The 25,535-nt window shown below is 43.0% G+C and overlaps 1 protein-coding gene across 1 annotated transcript in view; it reads right to left on the bottom strand.

Moving 5' to 3' along the window:
• RASGRF2 (Ras protein specific guanine nucleotide releasing factor 2) overlaps nucleotides 1-24,800 on the bottom strand; it is a 156,465-nt gene extending 131,665 nt beyond the window's left edge. Inside the window, exon 1 of the mRNA XM_054178630.1 lies at nucleotides 24,198-24,800. Coding sequence (XP_054034605.1) covers nucleotides 24,198-24,482 — 285 coding nt within the window. The 5' untranslated portion in view covers nucleotides 24,483-24,800. The remainder of the gene's footprint in view (nucleotides 1-24,197) is intronic.
• Between the last annotated feature and the right edge of the window lie 735 nt (nucleotides 24,801-25,535).

Raw genomic sequence — 25,535 nt, 5'->3', positions numbered from 1 at the left:
CTATCAATAATGCTGATCTCAGCAACTTCCAAAACTTCACTTCCTTGTGTCACTTAGGAGACATATTATTCAGCACTTCACAGACTAACAGGGCCTTGCTAGTCACATAACATAGCCTTTGTAGAAGGACTACTTTTATTAGCAGCCTGTGGAGTAAGGAACTTCCAGCTCCTTGCTTGGCCACTCCTAGTCCATTACAACCCACACGAAGTGCACCAACTGAACAAGAACTGTGCAGAGAACAAGTACTAAGAGAAGTTTAAAACACTTCTGCACACCCTCATACAACTGCAGAAGAGAACACAATTCAACTGTGGTGCTCAGACCACCAGGGGTTGGAAAAAACATTTTTGGCAAGTGGACATGGTTTCTAACAGAGGTGTGGCAAAACCTTTGACTTTACTAGGGCAGCCTTGACTCCAAAAAGCATTGTGAAAAAGAGTTCGTTCCAGGTTAGCGGAGCATAAAACTGTTACAGCAGGTAACTGAAATGGCAACAAAAGTAATCCTGAGGATGCTACTTAATTGCCTTACACTTTCAAATATCATTGGTCCAAAGCTCGCAGGTTCCTCCCTATCACCATCAAAAACGGGAACTTTGCTGCGCTTGTACTTAGATATACATGAATGATGACCTGAGGCTTTGGGATCATGTTTCTCAAATTGTGTTATACCATTTGACAGACTAGTCATGATTAATGTTAAGACTTAGCACTGGAGCTAATGAACTATTTTTGACACAGGGGCACCACCACTTCAGCGTGTGTTTGCACACGCAGGACTGTTACTCAGAACTGCAACGACACACAAAAGATCTACCCAGTCAATCATGTGAATCAGACACGTTGCAGAAAACTAAAATATGCCAGTTTTACAAACAACTACTTTCCCACACCATGACTTAAACGTTCAGGATAGTTTCATTATAAAAAGAGGCATTAATTTTGAAGGTAAATTCATTTTTCTGTGTGTGTCTAAGATGCATTTCACTTTAATTTAATTTAAGAACACCCACAAAACCTCATGCTAGCAGCTTTTCCATTTAGCAGTGAGGTTTCTGGCTTGTGGGTCAAGAAATTTTTCCAGCACACTTCTGCCAGCTTTTCTTATATACTTTAAAAAATAGAAAACACTCAGAATAGCCATCTATAATAAAAGTAAATAAGCATATATTGACATTGAATGAATGCCAAGGTAGTTGGCCCACTACACCTAGCAATGTTATGACTAGACTGCTACCTGAAGTACAATTCCTTTAGATCAAATTGATACACGGAACTCCAGTTTTAAGTGTGACTGAAAAGTAGATGTATGGTAAGTTATGTTAGCAACAAACAAATCTGTGCTAAAAATAGTAATTACATTTTAATTACACTGCAAGATATTTTCTTAACATCCAAGTCACCTTTCCTCTACTAAACAAAATAAATACAGCATCTTATGTCCAAACCAAACAGTTTTCTTGCCAGAGTAAATTCAAAGTAGTGTAGAACAAGACTATCTTTGATTCTGTCTCTGAATATCTGTAGGAAAGCTTTGCAATATCAACCAACCACACACGAAAACTGTAGCTGAAATTCAGTTTAAATTAATAGGAAAATAAGTACTTGGTGGAAGACAGCTTGCGCTATATGTGCACAACAACAAGCCCTGAGCTGACAGTGCACTAATCAGGCCTTGGGGCTGTAACGGAAAACCTCAGGTCTGTGTCTTGTGATCAGAAAGAGATTCTGGGAATAGCAGAGGACCAAAACAGAAAATGGCCCTTTGCCATAATGTATATAAATGGCCAAACTACATTTTCAGCGCCAAGTACCTCCTGGATTGATGCCATCAAGCTGAATACTGCAGCTGATTTGCTTGAGGGGAGGGATGCTATCCAGAGGGACCTGGACAAGCTTTAAAAGTGGGCCCATGCAAACCTCATGAAGTTCTACACAACCAAACCATAGAATGGTTTGAGTTGGAAAGGACCCCCAAAAGGTCATCTGGTTCAAACTTCCTGCAGTGAGCTCAGATTGCTCAGAGCTTTGTCAAGCCTGACCTTCAATATCTCCAGGGACATCTCCTGCTCTGGTGAGACCCTATCTGGAGTCCTGTGTCCAGCTCTGGAGTCATCAGCACAGAAAATACATGGACCAGTTGGACTGGGCCCAGAAAAAGGCCACAAAAAGGATCAGAGGGCTGAATGACTTCTGTGAAGAAAGGCTGAGAAATTTGGGGTAGTTCAGCCTGGAGAAGGTCTTGGGAAGATCTTATTGTGGCCTTTCAATATGTAAAGGAGGCCTATAAGAAAGATGGAGAGAAACTGGTGCTAGTGACAGGACAAGAGGCAACAGCTTTAAACTGAAAGAAGGTAGTCTTTGAACACTTTTTACAATGGTGAGACACAATAACAGTTTGACCAGAGAAACTGTGGATGTCCCATCACTGAAAGTGTTGAAAGTCAGGCTGGACAGGGCAACCTGCTCTTGTTAAAGATATCCCTGCCTACAGCTACAAGTTTGGATTAGATGATCTTTCAACACAAACCATTCTGTGAGTCTACAATTCTCTATCTCAGAAAAGACAAGGCAGAGATGTAAGTAACAGAGAATGGCGAGAAACAAACTGAAATGTGTATAATGGCTCCTGCGCACAGTTATGGTTATACATGTGGGATTCTTCAGCTTGGAAGAAAATGGTCAGAGAAAAGATGAGAAAACATTGTGAGAAACCCATACAGACAAGTCAGGAGACAGGCTTTTTGACCTGTCAGGCTGAAAATGGGGCTCATAGGAATAGGACACTTTTTAGGGATTATAAAAGACTCATTATGGAATGACTACAGAAGAAACAAAAGCAGAGAAATCAGTCAGTAAGCATGAAGAATAAAGTAATAATCTGATAAAAGGTGCCATTCTGGCCAGCACATGTGCCTGTCCATGCCCTGTGCTTGATTGCCACAGTGGCTCCCGTTTTAACGTTAAACTCAATTTTTATTTTCCTGAGTGAAGTGACTCTCTGTGTACATGTGTGTGTATGGAGCACTAATGGCCATTGGATGGATGACAGACCACAGGTTACAGGGGTCGATGTGGTGCCTGCAACTGGTCTGAATGTGACTCCTACTGAGTACTGGGTTACACCAGCCAGTGAGCATGGGAATCACAGAATCACACAGAATCCATCCTTCAGCTTCCAAGGCTAAGGGAGTGGAAATTGTTTTCAATGAACTTTTTATCTGTAGTGGTCAAGCTTAATCAACTCTTGCTAATGTTACAAGACTGATAACTGTTACAAGATGATTAGGGGACTTGAGCATCTCCCTTATGAAGAGAGACTGAGGTCCCTGGGGCTGTATAGTCTTGAGAAGACTGAGAAGGGATCTCACCAATGTCTGAGGGGTGGGGGTCAAGTGGAGGGGGCCAAGCTCTTTTCAGTGGTGCACAGTAATAAGACAAGGACAGAGGGTTCAAACTTGAGCATAGAAGATTTCACCTCAACATGAGGAGAAACTTCTTTACAGTGAGGGTGACAGAGCCCTGGAACAGGCTGCCCAGGGAGGTTGTGCAGTCTCCTTCTCTGGAGACTTTCAAAACCTACCTGGATGCATTCCTGTGCAAACTACACCAGGTGATCCTGCTTTGGAAGGGAGGGTTGGACTTGATGATCTCTGGAGGTCCCGTCCAACTTCTAATGCACTGTGATACTGTGACTGAAGATGATATTCTGTAAACTTAATTGCAATTATGAACGGCATGCAGATAAGGCTGATTTATACCATGAAGTTTATACTTGAAATATGTGGCATCTCTTCAGAACTAGTCCTCTCAGTTACTAAACTTTTTTTTAAAGGTGCTCTGTGCTCCATAGTAATAAATCTCATCCACAGAGCTAAACCAAGTACATAGTGTTTTGCCTTGAGCCACATAAACACAAATAAGTTACATAGCTTTGTCGGTATTTTGACCCCTCTCAACCCCTCCAGGCTAGGAAGTCAAGATTTATGTATTATCTGATAACAACGAGTTGCACCACATGACATCACAGTAGAAACATGGCAATTTCTTTCATTGATTACAACAAAACACACTATAAAATGAGAAGTCCCTAGCCATATGCCACCATCAGCACTTAAAGGCTTTCAAACACATTGTATCTGAAATACCCAGATAGAAGCAGCTGAATTGCTGTTTTGAATGTGTGATGGGTGCCCAGTAGACCAAGTAGGAATTATTACTACAATGTTTACAAATCCCTGACCATAAGAATTATAGAATAGAATAGAATAGAATAGAATAGACCAGGTTGGAAGAGACCTTCAAGATCATCATGTTCAACCCTTCATCCAACACCACTTAATCAACTAAACCATGAAACCAAGCACCCTGTCAAGTCTCGCCCTGAACACCTCCAGTGATGGTGACTCCCCCACCTCCTCAGGCAGCCCATTCCAATGGGCAATCACTCTCTCTGTGTAAAACTTCCTCCTCACCTCGAACCTAAACCTCCCCTGGTGCAGCCTGAGACTGTGTCCTCTTGTTCTGGTACTGGTTGCCTGGGAGAAGAGACCAACCTCTGCCTGTCTACGACCCCCCCTTCAGGTAGTTGTAGACAGCAATAAGGTCACCCCTGAGTCTCCTCTTCAGGGGTGACCTTATTGCTGTCTACAACTACCTGATGTACCTTATGTAGGCAAAACTTCATAAAATATATTTAATAAAGTACACTTAATGAAGTACATTTGGGGATTGCAAGAAGGAGGTCTTGTGGGTGATGAGAGAGTGTTAAGAAGGTCTACTTTGGAAATGTAACTTAGTGATTTTCCAAAACTTTGGGATTTACTGCTGTAAATATTATTGTAGTCAATATTCAGCAACATTAACTGTTATGTAATATTTAATAATATCCAGATATGATATTTTTAGAACACTTGAATTCACTTACAGACTTTGGCATGTTCAAGCACCAGAAACAACCTAAAGCAATTATCAGCAAAAGTTTCCAGAAGTGAAACCCATGTTGCTTAACCAATATATAAGAACAACTAAGTCAGCAGAAGTTTTTAAAACAAATATTTCAAGTGCTAGAGTTCAAGCACACCTTCAGAGCAGTTTTCAGTAACAACATCAACAACAAAAAAAGTGCATCTCACCATGCTCACCATCCATGCTGCATATTTTGTTTTACTGATCAGAAGGACTTTTGCTGTCTACTCAGTGTTTATTATGCTAACAGGTGCCAACACTTCCATTTAATCCAATCTGGAATGTCTGCTCTATCTCTCTGTGCCTTCCTGTGTCTATGTATGGTAAGCTAAGTATGCCTAGCTCTAAGACGCCTACAGTTATACAGCTTTGGCTCCTCCACGTACAAGCAGTATCTTCAAATTTAGCTTCTCTGAGTATGTAACAGGGCACACAGAAATTGATTAAGGCTTTCTCTATACCCATATGGATGCTACAGGTTTAAAGGCATCAAGCCTGCTGAATTCTAAGAGGAAGAAGTTACTTGCTAAGAGTACTTTGATTTTTTTTTTATGACAGATATACAAACAATGTTGTCCCCACCCCCCACCCCACCCAGGAACAGCAATGAGCTCACAGGTTGCCCAACAGAACAATGGCATTAAAGCAGCACAGGGGTGGCAAGACCAACCAACATGTGAACTCATTAATCACAGAAGAGTTTACAATACTACATATTTTCTCCATTACTTGAAGGAGATAGTTTTAGGAACAGCTAATGCCATCTGCATAATAAAAACCTGCAGTTACTTTTGTCTGTCAAAGAGGACTTTATTAAGGTCGTGAGAGATCAAAGACCTAAAAGAGGCAAATAAGGAAAGAAAAGAACTGACGTTTCTTTCAGTGCCAATCTTGATTTTCTGGTAGAAAGGATTTTTATAGTCTACTGACAGCTATAACCATAAAAATTTCTTATATGAGATAGTTTTCATTCAACATGAACACTGTAAACAGATATGCCCCCACCTGATGACAAAATGGGGTTTAACCATCTTGCTGAAAGAGTTGCTGCCTTTTAAGTCTTTAATTTTTTTTAAATCATGCATACCCAATGTTATGTCATACTCTGTTGTGACCACAGTAATGCTGAAGTTAAAAGCAAAAGAGTGTTAAAAGTTCTAGGCTGAAACTTTTCGTATTTTTACCTTAGTAGCATTCAGCTTTTCATCAAATAGTTCATGGGTAAACTTCTCATGTTTTAAGCAGATCTGGCATACTCCAGCACCCCAAATAACAACTGAAAATTAATGTACACTGGCATTTTCATGACATGAGTAACCCATAATAAACAGTTATACATACAATACATGGATAACTAGATACAACTAGTGACATAAATACTACTCAGTGATAATGACATTATTTGCTGTAGCTACATTAAGGGGTTTTTAAGTGATTCTGATAAGCATTTGTAATCAAACAAGTCAGTTACATTTGAAAACACTTCTCTGGAAGCTCTTGAAATGCTCTTTCAAATGTTTTCCATTAACTGTCCACGTTTCCCACAGCACTCCACCCCACTCATATCCTTCCTGACCTGGGTTACTTAAAAATAACTTTGAATCAAGAAAGAACATCAGGAAATATAAATGGAAATGGCAGACGATCAACCCCTAATAAAAGGTACGTGGTATTAAAGCAGATCAGGCACCTGGTTCCACTCAGTATATTTAGAAGACTCTAAACTCTGAAGTCACTTGGTTTAAATAATCCACACCAGTGAAACTGTATCAGATACACACACAGCAAAGGAGAGACACTCATGCATTTTTATAAAAGTAAGCAGAGTAGGACCAAACCCTTACAATGCTTAGCTTTGCTTGGGGGTGTTCCAGTTTCATACATTATGCAGCTTCACTACTGGGTAAGGTATTCCCCAAGTATATCCTGGGGGTGAGGACTGAAAAAGAGAACAACAAGCCACAGACAAGTAAAGGATAAGGGGAAACTCGGGAAGAAAAAGGGTAACAGACTAGAGCCAACACTAGTCCTCCTGACAGTTTCTTGAACATACTAAAGCTTAACACCCACTTTCCCCTCTTTCCTCTTGTTTCTGTAATAAATACAATCTGAAGAAGATCCAAAGTTATGCTACATTTCCAAGAGCAGCAAAACTAAGTATTTTGTAAATATTGTTACTGCTCAGCACAGGGAGAAAACAAAAGCAGAGAAATGCTGAGTTATGGATACATTCCAAGTAACTCAGGAGAAGGAAAAAAGGGCTTCATCTTTAGTTAGCAAGTTAAATCACTTTCTGCTTATTAGTCCAAAAAAAGTTTGAAGTTAAGTTTATTCTAGTTGCACAATTTTTTTTTTCCCTGCTATGATTTAAACATTCACCAAAACAGAATGACTGCTTCAAATTTAAATCAGATGGGAAATTATCAAAAAGAAAACAACCTCTCACTCCCCCTGAAAGCAGAGATGACCTGAAGCAGAAAAGACATGCTACATACATACTGCATTAACATATGCACATCACAAGCATAAACAGAATTTTCATCTTCTTGCTCTTCAGAAAACTCTTTGAAATTCTGAATCCAGATTTTTTATTATAGTTCTCAATAAAACATCAGTTAAGATGTTGACCCAATAGCAAATTTCTTCCAGAGAAAGAAAAGTAAGCCTGATCACTGTAAGGCAACTTAAAACAATGTCCTGGCATACGTATCTCCCTTTACCCCTGATTTTACTTCCTGAGAACAAGCAGAGAGGAAAATGTAAGAAAGTCAAGTGGGAAGCCTTGCAGTTTTCCCTTACAAAAAAAATTCCTACTATTTGGGCCAAGAGTTCTTTCTTAGAACTAAATGTCCTGGGGGAAGTTTTGACACTGTCTTTTACATGTCATCCAGGCCTGGTCATTCAGACAGTTTTCAGTCCACATTATTGTCCACTTACTTAACCCATACTTTCTTAGCTTTTACAGTGATGGTGTTAGGGAGCCAGCACCAAAGACTTTGCTAAAGGTGAGCTAAACAACCTTCCCTGCTTTCCTGTCATCCACCAAGTCAGTCACCTCATTGTGGGAGGCATGCCTGTTGGTCAAGAGTAATTTTCCCTTTGTAAATCCATGCTAATCACATCCATTCACCTTTATGTGCCCATATGTATGGAAATGCATTCCAGGAGAATTTTCTTCATCACTTTTCCACAAGCTGTGGTGAGACTGACTGGCCTGTGCTTCACTGGATCTTCCTTTGCCTTCCTTGAATATATGAGTGATATCTGCTCTCTTCCAGTCTTCAGAAACTTCTCCCAATCACCATGACTATTCTACAGCCTTCAAGTCTTCAAGTCTGTGATATGAGGTTCACTAAAGCAAAAAGTTTGAATACCACTTATTGCATTAAGACATCATTAAAGGCTATGGATGGATTCAAGGTCAGAGAGAATTGTGTTCCTGAGTCAATTATTTAGAAAAAAAGTTGAATTTTTAAATTAAACTGAAGTAATTTACAGGGAAAACCAGAAATTTATTTTTATTGCATAAAACTCTCCCATAGAGATGTTACAGCAGGCAAAGTCCAAACACAAACATGTTAGAAAAGATGAAAAAACACAACTCGGAAAGATTAGAAGTCTTGGATGCTGCATGATTTTGCTATTCTGACTTGACAAATCTCACACACAACCACAGAGTTGAAAATTAACATTAGAGACAAAATTCATAATTGCTTTCAAAATTACTTGAGGTTGCTGCATGGCCTTTGCAAAGCAAATAGTTAGAGATCCTTCTGGACATTCAGCTTATTCTGCAACCCATTTAAAGCAGACACAACATTTAATTGTATACTTGTTATAAAGCAAATTCATTAGGTCTTACACACTCCTTACATGCTATAAATCTAGTATCTGGACCAGCAAACCAAAGATATGGAAATCTGGCAAATGCATAAGCAAGCAGCAAGACACGAGCTAAAGAAAGGGGCTACATCACAAAGTGTACTGTGGTTGCAAAGGTGTCCACTATGAGAAACTATCCTGCAAACATCCATGGACTCCAGTGAGATTACAAATCCTACAGATGTACTCTCTCAGGTATAATCCAACCATGCATTGCACTCTCTACAGCAGCTCTCTGGGACTCAAAGCACAGTAATTTATTCCACAATCGTTGCATGGAAGCTAAGTAAGGAACACAACCTCTTTTGGTTTTTAAGTGACCTCCTGTGCACCATACCGCTGTCAGACTTGCTTGCTCATGCTTCTCCACCCACCTTGAAAACAGCAGAAAGCCAGGATCTCAGCAGACCAAGAGATTAAATGCTGTTGGCCTGGAAGCTACTGAAGCAGTTGCAAGAGTAGGGTACATTGCATTTGAGAAGCCATGGGAAAGGATAAAAGCCATGAAATAAATCTTACACGGGTACTTGATTTTGTTCATGTGTTCCCTCTTGCTAACCCATTTCTAGTATGGAATGAATAGAGCACAGAGGCAAAGCCAACTCATACACTGTTCCCAGCACTGCAGATGTAAGGCAGCTCAGAAGGACAGCATTCATATTTGTGGGGCAGAAACCAGAATATGACAAAATACAAGCAGTTTGAAATTTACACAAGGCAAAGGAAACACCAAAGGAAAGGACTCGAAGAAGACACAAGGAAGATCAAGCAACTGTGTGTACAACCATGTAATAGCCCAGCAACAAAACTCAATGATCATGAAAATCTTAAGTCTTGACAGAGAATAAATACTCTTCTAGAGTAGAAAGCATTAAGGGGACCTGCTGCAATTGTAAATAACTTATTCATTTAAAAAAAAAAAAAAAAATCCCCCAAACCCCCAAACAAAACAAAACCACCAATAATTAAAAAAAAAAACAACAACAAAAAAAAAACCACCACCAACCAAAATCCACAACCAAACCCAAATACCAAAACAAACCAAAACCCAGCCCCCAGAATAACAACCCAACAAAACAACAAAACAAGAAAAGCTTTTCCAATTTGAGCTTGGTGCATCAAAACCAAGCTGCCTGGAACAGTCAACAGGACTATCAAGACCAGTTTGCCTGCAAGGACTGAACTACATGGTGTGTCCAACAGATCCCAGTGGCAGAGGGACATAATTAATTACAAGAGCAATACCCCAGGTGTAGATTTCAGGATTAGTTACTTCTCAGGTCTTACCATGAGCTTTTCCTGTGTTCAGAAACATAGAAACAGTACCTTATGACTAACTCAGTAACCACTTCTATGTTCACCCATTAAGCTAGAGATGAACTATGCAAGGATAAACACCATACAGATGGTGTTACCCATATGCTAGCATATGGGAAGCACTATTAGGCCTGCTTTACTACTGCAGAAGTAAGCCAGTCAAGGAACAGATTCACTAGGAGGCCACAGGGAGTGAGTGGCATAGGGAGCAATCCAAATAATCACCTTTCTATTCCACATAACCCAGTCTATTAGCACATGTGAGACACACACATTCAGATGTCTTCAAAAAAGTAAAATAAAAGTCAGAAAGATATTTGCAGAAAGTCAATGATCGGTAGCAAAACACATTTAAAATCAGAGATGGAAAGTGTCTCAGTCCGCAGGGGGAAGGAGACTTGGTTCTTTTTGAGCGTGTTATGAACATGGAGGCACAAATGAGGCCAAAATACCAACACTGAGGCTATTTATTAACAGAATAAAGAACAGAAGAAGGGAGAGAGCCGGAAAACAGGGAGAGAGAGAGAACAGCAAAGGAATTATATTACCACCACCACCCCCCGCCCCAAGATGATTTGGGTCCGAGGAAGGGTACCGCTGCATCTTTGTTGGCTTGTGCTGTCTGCCCTAGAGGAGGGGAGAGAGAGAGAGATCTCAGAGTCCAAGTCCTTCTCTAAGCAGCCTCCAACACGTGGTGTCTTCAGTAAAGACGTCTTTTCTCTTCTCCATGAGTTAATTTATGGCACAGAGAGAGAGCTCCTGGTCTGCTGATTCCAGGCTGCATGATGATGTCTCTGTGTCCGTCTTTTTCTGTCTTTATATTTTCTTCTCCTGAGCAGGCATTGCTCAAGTCTTTTATATAGTTTTTTAGTCACAGGTTTTTGTCCAGGTGTTGTCCCCAGGGAATCTTCCTGCATATTCCTTGTGTGCTTACAAGTGTCTGGTGGAGGGTGAGGGCGTCTGCCTCCTCCTTCACTTTTACCTGCCCATATACACAATACACATCAGGGGCCTATCATGCCAGATGGTAAATCCATTGCATAGTCCAGCCTTTTCACCATCCTCCCTTTCTGGGGTAGAGACAAGATCTTGTCTGTACACATTCCAGAGAGTCATTATCCACTGGCATCTTCCCATTACACATTTCTGTTGTGTGGGAGCAAAGGTGATTTTATCTTTGTTGATTCACATCAAGAGAGACAAGATTTAGTCTCTTACAGGAAGATACCCTTTTTTCCTTTTTTTTTTTTTCTTTAAACCTACTATGGAAGGTAGATCTATCTACTTATGCATTTAACAAGGAACTACTTGGCAGTACTCTAAATTGTCAACTACATCTGAGTGGTTGTCTTTGCTTTGCTCACTTCACTGGCATGTAGCCAAGTTATGTGCTGCTAAGCTACAAGAATGCAGTCAGCACTCAGAATCTCTCTCTTTAAAGCATCTTAGTGTATGTGGTGCAGACATAACTTCTCTGTAGGTCTGCAGCAATTTTCATACTGCTGATGACAGAGTTCTTCTCAGGTCGCTGCACATTTTGGACCATACAGTACTGGACACCAGCTAGCTAGGCTTTCCCTGAGGCCACCAAGTAATGCACTTATGAAACTTCCATCTGCAGCAGGCAGCAAAAATATGAGAAAAATCCTAGTCTAGGGCAGGCAAGCTTACACTTGTTACAATAACAAATCTATACCTAAATGAATTGTCTCTATCTGGTTGTTTCCACAACATAAATCATGTCCAAACGCTTCATGTTTTTAAAGTGCATTTGTACCTCAATTTCATTTTGGTGTTTTTGGAGTACTTGGCAGGTTTGGGTTTTAGTTTTTTGTTTCATTTCTTTGTTGTTTTGGAGGATTTTATTTTCCCCAGTTTTTGGCATTGGACTACACAGAGGTTAAGAAAAGTGTCATAGCGGAGGCTGCCTTGTGCATTGCTAATTTAATCCCATGTGTGCAAGTGTAATGATTGCAGTCCTCTATTACACAATTCTTCTTTCAGGAGATCCTGATTCAGTTACAACATGTAAAGTGAGACATGGTTTCATATTTTATCTTGATTGCTGAATTCATGTGTTCCTGCTTTATCTACTGCACACTAATCAGAAGCATCTTACAAGCTGTCCTATCACACTTCTCATGACATCATTCAGATGCTTTCATAGACTTAATGCATTTATTTTCACAACAGCCAGTGGGGTAGGGAGGAATTACTGCAAATATGGTCAGCACAAAACCAGCAATGTCAGATGCAGCTCAGTTTGGATGCCTGATCCAAAAAAACATCAGCCTTTGGCATCCAGATGGCACCTCTTTTATTTGCCTTAACAGCTACTTTCACAGAGAACAGCTCCACCTTTGCATGTCAGGCTGTGTTCCCAAAACAAGGGGCGATTCATTATCATAAAACATTTTGTGGATGTGATTTGTGCAGTTTTTCACAGGCAAAACACAGACTCTAGTTCCCACAGGTGACATTCTGACTTACACCAGGAAATCATCTTTCTGTTCCTGAAGCCTCATGCCTTATGTACTCGACATGCTCAGAGAAGGAGAGGGAGAAACTAGAAAAGCTCTATGAAAAATGATCCTCTTCAAGATATTGATCATAATACTTCTCTTCAGTATTTTATGAGAAAGGAGCCCCAGGAAAGAAAGAGATTTCCTGAAACTGCATGGAACATCACAACACAGAAGAAAGAGTCACTGGAGGCATTTAAAATGGATGTGCGCTCCTGAGAGATTTACTCTATGTGATCCTGCTCTGCCAGGGGGATTGGACTAAACGATCTTCAGAGGTCCCTTCCAATCCCTACCATTCTGTGATTCTGAGTGACTGCAAGGCTGCTCAAGAAGCCTTAGGTCTGTCTTTCTCCGCTTGACAGCTGCTCAATCCTGCATCCCCACAGCCTGTTCATATACTCTACGCTCATAGCTCCTTGAACTTCACAGAAAAGAAACAGGAAAACTTGCACAAACACTCACTAGCACTTGGAAGGAACAACTTCGAGTCCACAGACTCTGCCGCAGCCCTCGGACCTCGCACTGGGCTGGCATTGCGACCGCGGCAGCCGGCCAACAGCCTGCTGTGGGAGTCACCACTAGAGGGCGACAGCACGTACGGCGCCAGCCAGTGCCACACTCCACACCAGCTGCCATAGAGCCGACGGGATGGTTGTTGGAGTCTGGGAGACTCCTGAGTCTGGGAGAACCAATTTATTTGCAGCTTCTCCCTAAGGAACTACTGTTCCTTAGCTCACCTGGTATTCCTTTCAGTCATTAGATACTTTTTTTGGGCAAGAAAGCTACAAAAAGACCTCAGACTTGCAAAAACAACACATGCAGCAAATTACACAGACAAGGTCAAGTACCACCCCAGAAGCCCTCACCTGCCTGATGTTCCTGATCAGTTCCTAAGAACAAGAGAAAATACTTACAATATTAGATGCAACAACATTGTGATCACTTCAGAGCCACAGGTAATGTTCTCTTCATCTGTACACACAAATGACTGTGTTGACTAGGGGTTGATATTGCACAGATATCTATGTTGCATCCCTCTACTATTCTGTCAGCTTGTCCTCCCTCTTTAAGAAAGCTTTACAGGTATCTCCTACATTTTAAATGCTCCCTAACAGATTTATTAGGAAGAAGCATTTTTAATATTTCTCTAGCATTGTTCTGTGATCACCAAATGGCAGAGAGTATGACTAGTGCCAAAGAGAAAACTAATATTTTTCTCATTCCAGAGCATCCAAGAAAGCGTGGGGTTACAAAGAGATTCTGTTCTGGACGTCATCAGAGAGACTCTGGCAAATTCTGAGCACTCATGAATGCATGAGGTTAACCCATTTTCTGAGGTGCCTGAGATGCTGGTGTCAATGCATGAGCCAGGTGTTTCAGTTCACCTAACAGTCAGCTGAGAGTTAATTACTATAGTTGGTGGGGTCTGTGCAGTTTAACAAGTGAAAATACCTGATTTAGGATGGAGTGACTACTTCTGTAAGCTGCACTGGCTAGGACTTCCTGCCTGTAATGGGTTCTAGCTCACATGGGGCACCTAAAGTTCTACCCTACGTTCCAAGTACCTATATACTTGCAGAGAGTTTATTCAAAGAATGCTGGACACAGGCACAATAGTTTTTTGAAAGCAATATAATGGTCTTGCCAAGTTGAGAAGATTGCAAAGGACACACTGTAATGCAATGGAAGTCTTGTAGTAATTTGGGAACTTGAACCACACTAGTTCAAAACCGCAGGACTATTAACCAGCAGATAATTTCTATTACTCAGACATTATACTGAGCCAAAAACTCAAAAGGTAAAAATGGGACCATAGTCAGTGTTTGAGAGTGCCATAAAAGAAAAGGGGACAACATAATCCCACCTGATAAGGGCATAGAGACTATCCTCAGCAAATTAGCTGAAGATACAGAAAGGAGGTGGGGGGGAGTAGGGTGGGAGATGGCTGACACACCTGAAGGTTGTGCTGCTATCCAATGAGATCTGAACAGGCTAGACAGCTGGGCAAAGGTGAACCTCATGAGGTCCAATGAGGACAAGTGTGGCGGGAAGAAATAACACCAGGCACAAGTACAGTTTAGGGGTCATCCTGCTAGAAAGAAATTCCACCTCAACTTGAGGGGAAACAGCTTTACTGTGAGAGTGAAAGAGCACTGGAACAGGTTCCCCAAAGAGGTTGTGGATTCTCCTTCTCTGGAAAGTTTCAAAACCCACTTAGTTGTGTTCCTGTGTGCCCTGCCCTAGGTAATCCTGTTCTGGCAGGGGTGTTGGACTCAACAATCTCTGGAGGTCCCTTCCGTGACTCTGAGATTATTTGTAACAGTTGCAGCATTTAACTGTTATAACATTTTTTTTTTAATTAATGAAACTCTGCCACAATGAAATATGTAAAACAGTGGAAGTAAAATCACTTATACCAATACAGCTCCATTCAGAACTGGCACTTTACAAACATTCCCTAATAAAAATTAGTTTGTTCAGAGCTCATGGAAAATTCAATAAAGACATCGACATGACTGGACTGAATTGGAGAAGCTTCTTGTTCTATATAGGCTGTACCTCAAACACCAAATCTTATAGGATTGGGAAGTTAAAAAAAACCTTGGGAGATGTATTGTAAGCATATATTCCTAAGCTTCTAGTGCAGAGGCACAGTGTTTGGAAAAAAATAAATAAAAATACAAACCCCATGTTGTCCCTCAATCAGTCTTCAGCATCAGTCATGGCTGGTAGACAGAAAACAAAGGTGAAAAGAGGTACTCTGTGGAATCTCCTTTTACTTCAAGTATATGAGCAGCCAGATAACACCATCTATCTGAGTTGCTGTAGCTCATCAACAATCAGGCAACAAAGAAATATCAACACTTCTTTTCAATCTGCCCACTGCCCTAACACCATCCCAGCCAGCAGATCTATGGAAGAGTATTTAAATTTGGCCTGTCTAACACTGCTACAGGAAGCACAAAATTAGAAAGCTTCTGAGAAGCAGGTTCACAGGATCACAGGATATTAGGGGTTGGAAGGGACCTCCAAAAATCATCAAATCCAACACCCCCTGCCTGAACAGGACCATAGAATCTAGCACAGGTTGCACAAGAATGCATCCAAATGGGTTTTGAAAGTCTCCAGAGAAGGAGACTCCACAACCTCTCTAGGGAGTCTATTGAGTACTCTGTGACTCACAGTGACGAAGTTCCTCCTCAAGTTGAGGTGGCACCTCCTGTGCTGTAGTTTTTATCCATTGTCCCTTGTTCTATCACAGGGGGCAACAGAGCAGAGCCTGCCCCCTCCCTCTTGACCCCAGCCCTCAGATATTTATAAACATTTATTAAAACCCCTCTCAGACTTCTCTTCTCCAGACTAAAAAGCCCCAGGGCTCTCAGCCTTTCCTCATAGGGCAGTGTTCCAGTCCCTTAATCATCCTCATAGCCCTCTGTTGGACTCTCTTGAGTAGATCCCTGTGCCTCTTGAACTGGGGAGCCCAAAACTGGATGCAATATTCCAGGTGAGGTCTCACCAGGGTGGAGTAGAGGGGGAGGAGAACTTTCCTTGATCTGCTGCGCACACTCCTCTCAATGCCTCCCAGGATCCCATTGGCCCTCTTGGCCACGAGGACACATTGCTGACCCACGGATAACTTCTTATCCACCAGGACTCCCAGGTCCTCCGCAGAGCTGCTCTCTAGCAGATCACCTCCTAACCAATACTGGTGCAGTTTATTATTCCTTCCCAGATGCAGGACTCTGCACTTATCCTTGTTGAACTTCATTAGGTTCCTCCCTGCCCAGCTCTCCAGTCTGTCCAGGTCTCGCTGAATGGCTGCACAGCCTCCAGGTGTATCAGCCAAGCCTCCCAGTTTGGTATCATTAGCAGTTTGGTATTGTCAGCAGTTTGGTATTGTCATGTTGCCTCAGACTCCACAGCAGCCACGGTAGCAAAGCTGCCTCAAAGCAGTGGATCTAGAGAAGTGTGTTACTCCTGGCAGCAAAACCCTGTTGTTAAGGATACCTAAAAGTGGTGGATTGGTACTTTCAGACCTCATTGTCTTCAGCAACATGACGAGTTCCATGTTAATAATTTACTTCCCTCAAGGGGCTCTTTTTGGTGTAAGTATGCTCCTCTCTATGTGGAAGTCACACAATGGGACACTACCTGGAGCGCCCCACTTGCAATACAGGCAGAGGGTCTACAGCAGTCAGCTCTGTATGTATGCATTATGCACGAATAACTGGGCTAGACATCATAGTTTCTCAAGATGCAATATGGATATTCATGCCAGGAACCATACCAGGCTGCACCAAAACATGCCTAATCCCTTCCATCATTGCACAAAGTACTCAGAAGCACAGACATACTGCAAGCAGCAAAACAAGACTGGTAATTACCACGTGTGCAGCCAAATAGAGCAACCATGACACCTTTCATTATACACTCAGATTCTTGTGATGGAAGACCCTCAGCACGTGGACCCCCCAAAATGCTGATACATTACTAATGATGACATTGTAATGTATAAATCAATGTATAAAGACTATTGTAATGTGGCCATATTACTACAGAAAGAAGCTCTGCCTGGATCTTCTACTCAGGCACATGGTGAGAAATTAATATGGGTAATATTTACCCATTAATATTTAATATTAATATGCTACCAGAAAGAAATAGTACATGCTTTACCAGTCTGCTTAGATGATGATGGAGAAGTAAATGAAACCTATTTTGAAAGTTAGTGTTGTAGGGTGCTCCAAAAACCCCTTCCCTCACATCCATCTGCAGAGGTTTGAATGGGGGAAGACAAACACAAATCAAGATAAATGGAATATAATTATTCAGAGGGTTAGGGAATGACCTGCTATTTCTTGTGCTCAGAATTTGTTTGTTTGTTTGTTTGTTTTCTACAAATTTCCTCTTACAATTGAGGAACTGAACAGATCAAATTGATACAACTCTGCCAAGAAAGGAGAGTAAATGAAAAAAAGTAGTAGCATTAACTGTAAGGCCAGTGGAAGAAGGAAACTCATGTTAAAATGCTATGATACCTTGTTTTAAATGTAACTTGAGTATTCACATTATCTGTGTGAGCCAGGTTCTGATCACATTGCACAGCCTTTGTGTTATGTTTAAGGTTGCAAAGGTAGAACAGATTATTCTTACATGATGTTTGTGTGATGTTTTTATTCATTACACTTTGGGATTAGTTTCTAATTTAGTTCTAACCTGCTTCCAGTCTTTCACTCACTGACATTTCACCTGTTAGCTAAAAGAATTTCTCAGCAACTCCACAAATAAGCCTTGGCCAAATGTCATTTGCCTTGGGATCTAATTATTTTTCGAATAGCTTAATTAAGGAGTATGTATTTCTGTCAAAGCATAAGCTAATATTTCAGAATCTTACAGTACCTCAAAGAGAAATGTTAAAGGCTTCACTCTGTGGTTTCTCTTCAAAAATACTTTGTCACACCAAAATCTCTTCTTACCATCACTCCCAATGTTCTTTTAATCAGTTTTTAGTCAAAGATGCTCAGCTGGTGTCTATTACTGCCTTTTGCCCTCAAGTTTGACAGACACTCTAGAATGGAGGGAGGGAGCCAAAGGTCCAGAGTACTCAATGGCATCAGTATTTTCCAAGTAACATTTGTGTGTATTTAGCTAATGTTTCAAGTTGAAAGCATGCCAAAAATTAACCTGATCTGGCTGTAACTCACTTCTCAACTGAGTACATTCCCCACTTTTCCATAACTGCAAGCAGTCCATTTTGTAACACTGCAGCAGAAACAATACCTGCTTGTTGCTTCACACCAGAAAGCACACTGTAAATTCACTTTAGAGTTCTGCACAAAGAGCCAGAGGCATCCACTTTGATGGAACTTGCCTTAAGCACGATGCCAGTGACTCACTTTTCAGCCTGTGTGCCCACAAACCATCTCATGACAGTAATTGAACAATCACAAGGGGACAGAGATCATCTGGGAAAGCAAACAAGAGCTGGATACCCCAAAGTTGTCTTCATGCAACAACCATTCGCAGACTAATGAGAAGGTCTTACAAAATGAATAATTGCAAGAGCACTAGTATCTTCAAACTTTCCCAGTTGGCTTCTGTTCAAGGTAACCCATTAAAGAAAACCAACAAACACCATACAAGCAGCAAAACCACAAAACCAACCAACCAAACAGACTTTATTTTTTTTCTTCTCAGATACTGGGGGAAAAAAATTCACATGTTATTTTTTAAATGTTGCAGGACATTCATATAAAGTAAGTATCTCTGGTGAACTTTTGCCCTGGAACATCTCAGGGAGTTAATTGGCCACATGCAAGCAGTAAGAGTCACAGCAGTACTCCTGAAGGTGGCAAGCTATCAAGCCAAAAAGGATAACACCGTTCTTCAGCCATCTACTTCATGTATCTTCTGTTGGTCAGGTATTGGAATAGGGTGCTCTGAGGTGACCTCATTGTGGCCTTCCAGTATCTGAAGGGGGCTACAAGAAGGCTGGGGAGGGACTTCTCAGGATGTCTGGTAGTGATAGGACTAGGGGGAATGGAATGAAGCTGGAGGTGGGGAGATTCAGGCTGGACATGAGGAGGAAGTTCTTCACCGTGACAGTGGTGAAGCCCTGGAATGGGTTGTCCAGGGACGTGGTTGGGGCCCCATCCCTGGAGGTGTTTAAGACCAGGCTGGATGAGGCTGTGCCAGCCTGATCTAGTGTGGGGTGTCCCTGCCCATAGCAGAGGGGTTGGAACTAAATGATCTTTGTGGTCCCTTCCAACCCTTACTGATACTATGATACTATGAAGTCACCATCCCTGGAGGTGTTCAAGAAACTATGTTCATGTGGACATGGTGCTTTGGGACATGGCTGAGGGAGCTGGGGTTGCTTAGCCTGGAGAAGAGGAGGCTCAGGGGAGACCTTATTGCTCTCTACAACTACCTGAAGGGAGGTTGTAGCCAGGTGGGGGTTGGTCTCTTCTCCCAGGCAACCAGTACCAGAACAAGAGGACACAGTCTCAAGCTGCACCAGGGGTGGTTTATGCTGGAGGTTAGGAAGAAATTCTACACAGAAAGAGTGATTACCCATTGGAATGGGCTGCCCGAGGAGGTGGTGGAGTCACCATCATTGGAGGTTTTTAAGAAGAGACTGGATGAGGCACTTGGTGCCATGGTTTAGTTGATTAGATGGTGTTGGGTGATAGGTTGGACCTGATGATCTTGAAGGTATTTTCCAATTTGGTTAATTCTATTCCATTCTAGTCTAGTCTAGTCTAGTCTAGTCTAGTCTAGTCTACTCTATTCTATTCTACTCTATTCTATTCTAAGCAGGAAAAAAAATCAAATAATTGGATTCTGTTGATATGTGGGGACAGGGACTTAATACTGCATTTAATTTTGCTAATGGGAGAAAGATTATTGTGGGCAAGATACAAAGTATAGTCTCTGATCAAATTGTATGACATTTACAAGTTTAAATATGCTGACAGTTATTAATTAACTATATCAGAACATTTCCATGTATTCAATCCACAGCTATGCAAGAAAATAAACATACAGGCCTCCTCCCAGTGCTGACAACAACAATAATAAGATTAACATTCCTCTATTCATTTGCTTCTCATAGTCGTAGTGTGTGAGCACTTCCAAGTGCCAGTCTTTAATAAAGCACTGCCAAAAGCATGATTTTTAGGCATTTTACTGTACTTTTGGAAGGCACTAGCCACTCACTGAGATAAAGACATTCTCTTTCCAGAGTTTCTGAAATAAAAGCTGAAATTCATCCTCATCAAGTCAGTCACTGTCACAGTGCAGGACTTCTTGGGAACTGCACGTGTTTACAACCCACAGGTCCCTTGGGAAGATGCAGTTTAATTAATATCACATGTAGTATTTTCATGTCACAATTTGCTGGTTTGAAAATCAGCTTCTTCCACACTGCTTTTTGGTGTCCCCCCCAAAATGTGACCTCAGAGTGGATATCAACACCTGTTTGGCATTTACAAAAGCTCTTCTAAAACACAAGGGAGATCAAAACAATCACTTTTCTTTAATAATTCCCCCTAAAAATAACATCTGCAACATACTTAATTTGATCCCATATTCCCAGATTCATGCATTGGGCAGTTTGTTAATAACAAGAAAGGTACTGTAGTTTGAAAAGACTTTGCTTTGAAACAAATATCCTTCTGAACAACAGCAACAAAAAACACCCAAAACCCCCACCAAAACAAAATTTAAAAACCCTCTACTTATACAGTACCAGAACAAGAGGACACAGTCTCAGGCTGTGCCAGGGGAGGTTTAGGTTGGATGTTAGGAAGAAGTTCTATACAGAGAGAGTGATTGCCCATTGGAATGGGCTGCCTGGGGAGGTGGTGGAGTCGCCATCATTGGAGGTTTTCAGGAGACTTGATGGGGTGCTTGATTGCATGGTTTAGTTGGTTGGGTAGTGTTGGATGATAGGTTGGACACAATGATCTTGAAGGTCTCTTCCAACCTGGTCTATTCTATTCTATTCTATTCTATTCTAAGAGTACATTATGTCACTGTAATTTTTTTTTTCAAGCTCTTGGTACTTTAACATTCGTCAAATCTTACGAAGGTGCTTGACATCTTCCACAGAATCGTGGTATGGTTCCTGTCATAACTTTGGTGTCCCACTCACCTGCTGGGAGGTCACAACAGCACCAGAAGTGAGTAAATGTGAAATTATTCAGCTTCTGGGCTTGTTGGGAGATAGATAACCAAACCTAAATACATCTGGTGACCAAAACACAGTGTCCTGTATGGGGAAGTACAGCTCCAGCACCCTCTGCACTGAACTCTGACAACTTCTGAGAACGGGTCTTACTGAGTATATGACTTGACAAAAACACCTTAAACAACTCAAACAAAAATTAAGATCTGCAAACTAAGGAAAACAAAATCTGTTTGTTCTGCATGCCTTTTCTGTCATCTTCAGTTACATAACTTGAAGAAAATGTATTGCTTTTTCAAATACCCACTCAAATGATGTTGATGAAGCTCTCTTGTGTGATTAATTCTGCCTTTCTCTCTCTCTCATTTGTGCAATTCTATAGGACATACCACTCTAATGTCTAAATTGCCTTGGTAAATAAAACCCAAGATAAAAGAAATATTTTTTATCATTGTTGTTCTCTCTCTTCTGGAGAAGATAAATATGACTTTTCAAAATGACTTTTTCTTCATTCCAGTAATACATTGGTGTGGTTCAATCAAATCAAATTAAATCTAGGCAGCATCTTTACAATGCCAGTAGTTAACAGGCACAGCACTGAGTTTTCATTATCAGCTGATTAAAATGAGTTTGTTTCTCTCTGCTAATAAACTGGGTGCTCACACCTGTAAGACTGTGAGCACATTTTCTGAATAAAAAGGACTGAATCATTGTTAATTATTTATGTTTCTTCTTGTGATTGATCACTGAGGGATTTTCTGCACACCTGAGTAAAGGTTTGTCTCTATATGAATATACAAACAAGGATGCACCTTAATGAGTAAACGTCTGTAAAAAATAACTCTCAGAAGCTTATTCTGCATCATTCACATGCTGAATATGAAAGGTATCTTTTATGGTGGTCTGCCAGACCAGTCTTCCAACTAGGATCCCATGAAAAATAACTGACATCTTCTGCCTCTTTAACAGCAGCCTATTGTTGTTAAAATGTTAACATAGTAGATGTTTAATTAAAGCAAAATTCATCTTTGTCCTCCATAATTATTTTGCCTCTGCTACCACTAGCTCCAATTACAAACAACTCAGACATTCACCACTATAAAAGCACATCCCAAGATTCCAGGAGAACAGATAGGGAGAGGCATTGTTTTCACACAGTTCTCTTAGTCAAGCCGTAGTTTACCAACACTATTGACAAACAAGTGCACGAAGCCAATGTAAAGCAGACAGGGAAATATTCATGTTTAATTTCATCTAGGGAATCCTCCAGTATTTCATTTATCAGTGCTTATAAACACACGCCTCAAAGAAACAAGCAAAAATGTAGCAGATGAATATGGCATAACAACAACCATCCCAACTTCAGCTACTCAACTGTGTGTCCTCTCAAAGGCTGCTTAAGCACACAAGTATTTCTTCTAAATGAGTAAAAAAGCACAGACAGAGGACAAAGCTCTTCTTTCAAAGTTTATCCTGTTGGTGCAGCATTCAGATGTGCTGTTTTTCTGGAGCTGGTTTAGGTCAGTGTCCTCACAATCATCAGGAAATGCCTGCAGCCAGCTTGAAACCACCCTCCTTCACAGTTACCCAAACTTTTCCAAACCAGTTTGACACCTGTTTGGTTTCTCCTACTCAGTCAGAAAGACATTAGGTCATGCCAGATGAAGATTAAAACAAATTTCAACCAGCAGCAACTTAGATCAAGGATCTACATGAGGCAATAGGAGGCGTGTGGTTAAGATATCTGATCTCTATCTACGCTGTACAACTACAGCACGTCCTTTTCTTGTGGTTATGTAATGCACAGAGAGTATTTAACCACTCGCTTATTTGACACATCCATGTCAAACCAATCAGCTTGCTGAGGGGGAATTTGGCAGCTCATGCGTTAGGAACCATCACCCCTGGCAGAAACAGATTCCCACCAAAGCTTTCAGCGTTCTTCACCCAATGAAAGCAACGCAAGACCTGGCTGAGCGTTGTGCCACCATTTCTACTGAAAGCACGACTGGCTTCACAACACCTGGCTGCCCGAGAACCCGCCGGCTGCTGCTGAATGGCGCAGGCTGTAAATCAGGGCACACGCTCACTCTTGCCTCCCAGCCACCAGCCAGCTCTCAGAGAGGTTACTAAGAGGGCATTGCGACCCTGTTACTCCACAGAGCATTGCTGAGAGAGGGAGCAGCCCCACACCTGCCCAGGGCCAAGCTTGGGCACTCTTTTCATAGTATCATAGTATCAGTCAGGGTTGGAAGGGACCACAAGGATCATCTAGTTCCTACCCTCCTACCATGGGCAGGGACACCTCATACTAGATCAGGCTGGCCAGAGTTCCCCTGCACTGTTTTGGTACTTTGGCCCTTCATACTCCCTGATGAGTTTGTTGGAAAGGTGTAGACCTATCCCAGAAGGCTGGCATCAAGATGACCGAACACCTAGTTTGTGATATGCTACTCCCTGGGCACTCTAAAAAAATTAGGCCATCGTACACTAGGGGAAAAAAAGTGAAGGAGGAGAGAAGAGGCTTTATATGGGACGGAAGAGCCACTGGCCTTGCCATTTTATGAGCATCTGTTGCTCTCCTGGCTGCATCGGGAGCAGCACAGACCTCCCTACTGGGGCCTGGGGAGTAGGGGTGCCCATCCTTATCCTCCCAGAGGGAAGCCGTGGGAGGCAGCCCGACGGCTGGGACGCTGGCAGTGCCTCTCTCTCCCTCGCCTCTCGGGAAGCTATCCCTGACTGCCCACCTCCTCCCCGCTCCTCTCTCCATTCCTCCTGCCGCTGCCGTCGGGCTGCCCGAGGGGATGGCCGTACCTGCTTGTCCAGAGCAGCATCCTTGGCGCTGCCGGCGGCGCAGCCTTTGGGAGCCGGTACCCTCTCGCAGTTGCAACCCTCAAGCATGTACATGCCAGCGGGCCGGGCGCTCTGCTCGCCCTCGAAGTAGAAAAGCACGTTTTGGTAGAGGGCGAACCACTTCTCGTGCCAGCGGTTGGTCTCTGCCGTCTTCTTGCTCAGGTAACCCCTCTTGGTGCCTTCCTTGCGGGCCAACAAGGCCAGGTATAGGGCGTGCCCCTCGTTGTACCGCACACTCTTCTGCATGGTGGCCGGGAGCTTGCGGCCCACCGCCGCAGGGCAGCCTTCGCGGGCACTCAGCGCGCCGGCACCGGCAGCGGCTGTGCCGCGCCACGGCAGCGCTTCATGGGCGCTGGCACGCACCGACGGGCGGCACAGAGCTCCGCCCGCCCCCGGGGGCGGATGCCGCTAAACCCGCCGCTTCATCCCCCCACAACCCCGTGTGTGTGTTTGTGGAGGGGATGTGTGTGTATGTCAGTCCCCGTCCTCCCTCCTCCTCCGCCTCCTCCGCCCCTCCTCGCCGACGCCCCGCGGGAGGGGAGCGACGCGGTGGCGGAGAGCTGCCCCCCGGGCAACTCCGGCGTGACGTGGAGGGATCAAGCCGTAATCCGCTTTGGAGAGCGATTTAAAGAGCAAAGTCGCCGCCGCAGCTCCCCAGTCCCTCCCTCCGCCCGGCGGCGGGGCCGCCTCCCGCCCGACGCGGGGGGGACGGGGAGGGGACGAGGGGCACGGCACGGCCGCGACCGTGGGGATGGGGATGAAGGGGTGCCGGGGACAGATGGGGCAGCTGCGGGCAGCCCGGCTCTTGGGCGGCACGGCACCGGACGGGAGCCGTTGAGGGGTTTCGGGCTGGCGGTTGGTTTCTCGACAGTTTTCGTCTTTTAGAGTCTTTGGAAATCTTGGAGAGCGGCAGGGCGGGGTGAGCGCGGCTGCCAGAGTCCCTAACTTCGCTTCTGAGCTGCGTGGTGAATCAAAGCAAAAGCAAGAAGTGAAATCCAAGAGAAGCCCGCTACCTTTAACCCGATGGGCACCCTGATTAAAGGCAAAGGCGGGGGAAGGTGAGCGTGGCCGGAGGTCTCACCCCGGGGACCTACATCCCCGCACCAACCTGGGCTCGGTGTCGCGCACAGATGACCCAGCGAGGGCTGCAGGAGACAGCCGCGTGTCCGGGCTCGCCGGCGGCACGCAGGGACCGTTCGTAGATCCCGTAGGCAGCGCCGCGGGGGAGGACAGGCTCCTGCTCCCGGGGATGCGGGAGGGAGGATGGCGTGTGGGGACAGCTGAGAGAAGAGGGTGGCT

This window comes from Dryobates pubescens, chromosome Z, assembly GCF_014839835.1.
Source record: "Dryobates pubescens isolate bDryPub1 chromosome Z, bDryPub1.pri, whole genome shotgun sequence".
Classification (NCBI taxonomy): domain Eukaryota; kingdom Metazoa; phylum Chordata; class Aves; order Piciformes; family Picidae; genus Dryobates; species Dryobates pubescens.
Note: the sequence above shows the minus strand (reverse complement) of the source record. Positions and strands in the feature narration are given on the sequence as shown.